Source organism: Nanorana parkeri, unplaced genomic scaffold (assembly GCF_000935625.1).
Source record: "Nanorana parkeri isolate BGI_ZX_2015 unplaced genomic scaffold, ASM93562v1 scaffold137, whole genome shotgun sequence".
Classification (NCBI taxonomy): domain Eukaryota; kingdom Metazoa; phylum Chordata; class Amphibia; order Anura; family Dicroglossidae; genus Nanorana; species Nanorana parkeri.
The window spans coordinates 285,495-291,668 of NW_017306405.1; the positions used below are offsets into that span (position 1 = coordinate 285,495).

At 37.4% G+C, this 6,174-nt stretch overlaps 1 protein-coding gene across 1 annotated transcript in view; it reads left to right on the forward strand.

The window, feature by feature from the left end:
* Window positions 1–6,174, forward strand: part of PTPRN2 (protein tyrosine phosphatase, receptor type N2) — a 288,746-nt gene that overhangs the window by 226,355 nt on the left and 56,217 nt on the right. Inside the window, exon 5 of the mRNA XM_018553983.1 lies at window positions 5,385–5,532. Coding sequence (XP_018409485.1) covers window positions 5,385–5,532 — 148 coding nt within the window. The remainder of the gene's footprint in view (window positions 1–5,384; window positions 5,533–6,174) is intronic.

The window sequence follows — 6,174 nt, forward strand, 5'->3', positions numbered from 1 at the left end:
ACTGTATAGGGCCTAGTCTGGATTAACTTGTTTCCCTAGGAAAATAAAAATAAAACAAGAGAGCTGATTGTCCTGTGTGGGTAATGGCCCACATGATTTTGTTGCTTTGTTCTGTAAAAAGGGCCCTTTATCTTCTTTATTAATTAGACAGGAGTTATAATGTGCTTATATTTTATTTACTTCACATGTACTTTTTTTTTTTAACTTTTTTTTTTAAACTTTAAATTATGTTGGCCATTTGCAGAAGGAGGATGTGAGAGGTGTCTTTTCTAAGTGTTAATCAGTTGCCAGTTCTTGTCATCAGCGACTGTTACCAAGCCAGATCGCAGGGATATTCCTGTGTTAGCAAAAATCCGTTAATCTGGTTCAGCCTTTTGACTGAGCCATCTGTGTTGAAACATGGAGTTAATTACAATCTGGTTTATTTGCAGTCACCCACAAGAACTATAGAAATCTGCGTTAACTCTTTGGTGCTCATTTACACCACACAGCACATGTTATTGTGCACATATTGCACGTGCTGGGGTGTGGTGCCATGTGCTGCAATGTGTTGTTAGCTTGATTTTTTTTTCTCAATTTTGTATTGAAATGTTATGCACTTCAGCATGTTGCAATGTGCTACAGTGATTCAGACACACACCCTACTTTTTTCAGCACAACTAAAGGCATGGGACATAAGGCAAACTGACTTGTCCTTGTTTTGGGGCTACATGGGACTATGTGGGGCAATGTTGCCCCACACAGTGCAACACTGGCATTTTGAACGAGCCCACAGTCTCTGCTAATCTGGGAATAAGATGAAACTGAGAATTCTAGACTATACCCTCTTAAAAACCTGCACAGAGGTCAGCAGCAGTAGTCCCTTTTTTTATAGGTACCACTCTGAAGAATATGTTTCTTCTGCTCCCTGTGACCGGGATCTGTCAGACGCTGCCAACTCCTGTAACAGACATCAGTATTTTCCATGTCTGAGAACTTAATTGAAACATAATTAAAATCAGTGCTCTAAGTGGCATTTGAGGGTACTATGAATTTATTTACCAATCAAATATTCCAATGAGAATTTTTTTTCCTTTCCTTAATAGAAAGGGCACAGTACTCAACCTCCACCAGAGCTGTTTCATGCTGGGGACACAAATTATCCAACAGCAGGTTCAGTGAAGAGGCACAAAAGATGCCAACTGGCACTCAACCATTATTACAATATACCAGACCCCCTAGGTATTTTTGGAGCAGTTTGTGAATGATAACAGATTAATATTACTTTCATGTTCAGCAATTAGGAACCAGAATATTTTTATCATCAGGAGAAATAAAATGTGTTATAATAATGAGTGGCATGTTTTCTGGATTACATTTTGGGTTAAAATTGTATTGTTGTGTATGAACAATATATACATATAACACAAACAGCTGTGTGCGCAGTAGCCCATAGCATCCACCTAGACATCTGCTTGCACAAGGGCCCATTCACACTAGTGTTTTGCAGTATGGACTTGCAATGCATCAAACCTGTGTGATGATAAAATGGGGACAGCTGTTGGTTACTTCAGGATTATTCTACTTTATTCCAGCATGTCATTCATTGTCTGTGCCCCCTCTAGGAGAATTCCATTCACTACCTGTCCCATAGACACAACAGGGAATAAGAGTAAATTTCCGCAAAGCAAGGCAATATCCCCACTGTTGTCGGTACAACAGGTTTCCCATTGGAAGATTTCCCCTCACCTCCTGTTACTGTAATAGTTTGGAAGCCTCCTTTTTTATTACAGTAATTCAGTGAGGCTGCAGAAATAGTAATATGTTTGTGTGTCCTTTTTATTTGTAATGTACTATTGTGCTGCAGCTAGGGTAAAAATGCCCTGTGCAGGAAGCATGCTGCAGATCCAGGCCACTTCCCAACACAGAGCACAGCAGCGCGGGTCTGCAGTAATCTGACACGCCCCCTGGACAGTGCTCCAATAAACAGCGCTCCTTAACACTGTTGATTGGCGCACTGTGTACAGGATGTGTCTGACCAGTAGAGATCCAGACTGCTATGCTCTATGTTAAACAGTAGCATGGATTGCTAGCATACTGCCAGCACAATAGTGCATAAATAAAAAAGTCGTCACATCTCTTACTGTTTATGCCTGACTGCAGTACAGTTATAAAAAAAATGAAGCGACAAATGGGCTTTTAAAATTTGGATTTCGCATAACTTTCTGTACCTGAGTACAGTGGTCACAAAGACAAATAGAAAAGGTGACTCCTCCCAGTAGCAACACAGGCAGCAATAAATTCCTGGCAGGGGCTTTAACACTTCCACTATATCCAAACGTGCCCCCTATGTAAGACTACATGCAGGAGAATGCAGTAGCCAGTCACATTTTCCTATTATCATAGGAACATTTTTTTCAAACTTACATTTTCTTTTCCACTTGGGCAGACGAGCAGAGATTTATAAAAATGTCAAAAGCTATTTTTTTTTAAATCAAATACAAATATTTCTAAACTGTATCAATAAATCATGTTGAATATTTTTAATTAATGTAATTTTTTAGGTTTACATTACATTGTGGTAAAATAGCTAAATATTGAATTTAAACAATCAAACAAAAATTATTTTTAAAATATGTTACTAAAACACATAAATAAGGGCATCGCATATTCAAATAAATATGCTACATATAGAAGAAATAATACTTCTATTCATGTTTGAACTTTATTTATTTTTTTGTAGTTTGGAAGAAAGTAGGGAAGGATTAGTTCACTGTCAGATCTGCCAGCACTTCCTGTTCTGCTAACACTCTCTCACATTTTGACAGCATATCACTGAGACTGGGACAGGTAATGAAACAAATGCAAATGGAGAACATTTAATATTTTTTATTGGAATACTTTCTTAAATTATAATGTAAAACAATAAAAAAAATTAATGGGGTACTACTTACCATTCATAATAGCACACCCATCAAAATGTATATCTGGATTATCTCGCAGATAGCTAAGTAACACTAAAATTAACACTTTTCAAAGTGCGACAACAAAGCTGAATGTGTACAATTTACAGCCAACATTGGCAGGCATTTCTTAAAGGTAGAAAACTATGCTCTTTTAAAGTTAGAATGGCGATGAATAGGTGCACAAATTAACACAAATGTGCAGTTTACTAGACCCCCCCCTTCAGTGATATTAGAGGAGATGTTTGCACACATGCATAGTTTTTAGAAAGTGTTTTGTTGTTTGTACTATGGCATGTTAACATATACCCATTAAATTATAGCGTTTTTTAAATAAAATATTTATGACTGTATGGCTGTTTTTGTTCTAATGATGGATACAGAAAAATTATTATACTTAGGTTTAACTTAATGTACCTATACTGTTTGTTTGTTTGTTTGTTTGTTTGTTTGTTGTCTATATCTCAGGGAACACAGTTCACTGTGCAGTCATCCTGTATATATACTATATATATTATTATTATTATTATTATACAGGATTTCTATAGTGCTAACAGTTTAAGCAGCACTTTACAATAGAGGGAGGACATTATCATTTCAATGCATTTCAAGACAAGATGGTTAGGAGGGCCCTGCCTGTGAGAGCTTACAATCTAAAAGGGAGGGGCAAGTGATACAAAAGGTAGCTGTGTGGGAATGAGTTGTTTGAGAGAGAGAGTAATATTTTAGCAGTTAGGTTGAGGAGGGATAGGCTACCCTGAAGAGATTAGTCTTCAGGGATAGCCTAAAGGCAGACAGGGTAGGAGATAGCTGGACAGTTAGAGTGATATGTTGAGACAAGACTGGAGATATAGCTGGGGGCAGAGTTGTGGATGTCTTTGTAAGTGGTTGTTATTATTTTGAATTTTATTCTTTGGATGACTGGAAGCCAGTGGAGAGATTGACAAAGGGGGGTTGCAGACACTGAGCGGTTAGTTAGGGGGATGAGTATATACTGTGTATATATATATATATATATATATACTGTATGTATGTATGTATGTATGTATGCATGTGTGTGTATATATATATATGTGAATGTAATAAATTGTACAGAAATTAATCATCAAGCCAGTATGATTGTGTCTGCTCATGTTCTCTGGCAGCATGAGTTCAACTTTAGTAAATTAGACCCTATTGAGCTAACATTCCTGCTGCTTACAGTGCAGGCTAACATTACTTCTCATCCAATATTTATTCTATGAAATCATTTGAGCTGTGGAACACAAGGCTTGATTGCTGCATAGTCCACATAAGCATTGGCCTAGGGTGGCAGCACTGCCAGGGGCAGCGCACAGCCCACCAAGTATCCTGTTGATGACTGTTAGTAACACATGTGTACAATCCTGTGTACAATTACCAGTTTACCAATGTATATGACAGGTTCCTAGAACATTTGTAGACCAAATGCTCTAAAATATTAAAAACCCCAACCCCTGCTTTCCTGCAAAAGCATTGCAACATATCTACAGTAGTTTTGTTTTCTTACAGGTGAAACTCGAATAATTAGAATATCGTGCAAAGTTCATTTATTTCACTAATGCAACTTAAAAGGTGAAACTAATATATGAGATAGACTCATTACATGCAAAGCAAGATAATTCAAGCCGTGATTTGTCATAATTGTGATGATTATGGCTTACAGCTCATGAAAACCCCAAGAACCCCAAATCCACAACCTCAAAAAAGTAGATTATTACATGCAATCAATAAAACAAAGATTGTACATAGAACAATATCGAAACCTCTGAAAAGTACAAGCATGCATATGTACTCAGTACTTGGTTTGGGCCCCTTTTGCAGCACTTACTGCAATTACTTTTGCACGATATTCTAATTATTCGAGTTTCCCCTGTACATGGAAGCATTTCCTCAGTCTCCTCTTCCTCCGTGATCAGACTGCAAAATTGTAACGTTGTAGGAAATCGCACGATAAGAGGCTGTAGCTGGGGCTGATCTATGCCCCTTATTTCTGAACACAGCCTAGAACTGTGTAGGCACCATGATTTACATGATTGTGTCATCTTTGGTAATGCCTGAACGAAGATTGTGCCATCTTGTAGAGAAAAGCAAGATATTGCCAGGAGGAGTAATATCCATGCATGCAATTGACATGAAATAATGTACAGGTATCTGATGAAAGGTCCGCATTAAAAGACTAATTTATTGATTGACTTATTGATATGATTTGATTCTTATATGAACCTAGTGTGCTAACGATCTCAAGTTTTAAGTCAGGCTGCCCTCTGAGGCTGTCCCACAAGTTGGCATGCTCAGGGGAGCTGCGGACAGGAATGAGTACTGTAGCATCACCACAAGAAATTGTAATATACCGACCAAGCATAACATTATATATACTTTTACAGAGTGCATTACATAACAACGCTCCTGTCTTTGCTCTAGTCTTACATGGAAGATCACTTGAAGAATAAGAATCGCCTTGAGAAAGAGTGGGAGGCCCTGTGTGCATATCAAGCTGACCTGACTGGAACAAATATAGCACTGAAGGAGGAGAACAAGGCAAAGAACAGATCTCTAACTGTGGTCGCATGTAAGTATAGCTGGATACAGAGTGTAAACGACTATTAAATGGTCAGTTAATTTTAAACTGGTATATAAATTGTTAGTAGACAATTAATTAACAAGTCTGCATTGGATAGATATTTATTTTGTACAGCAGCACTGTGCGCAGGAACATCCAAAACACTAAGGTAGATAGGAACTAAGTCATTAACTATAACAAGGAGGATCTCACCTCCAAGAGATATAGGAAATGAATGGGTGACTTATCACACACCTTCACTTTTTTTATTGGCTTGCACTTTTTTTTCTTAAGTTTAACAATGGAGAACAGCTATATCTTCTTTCATCCAAGGCCTAGCAACAGATGGTCTGGGGAGACACAGGTATAAATGTGCCCAATAAGAACAGAGTCTAATGACTGTAGGTCATTCAATAGAAAAGAGTCACTTGAGACAGAAGTTTTTCAGTCTATGAAACTAACTAATAATTCACAGGGGAAACATTTCACAGTCAAGACAGCTTGATGTGACTTGAATCTGACACTGCCCAAAGTTAAAAATAGCACAGCAAGAATTTAGTATTTATGAAATTAAGAAATGGTGAGCTAATATTATAACAGATCTATTAAAAATTAATTAATAATAGAGAAGAAAAAATGCATTAAAGTCCA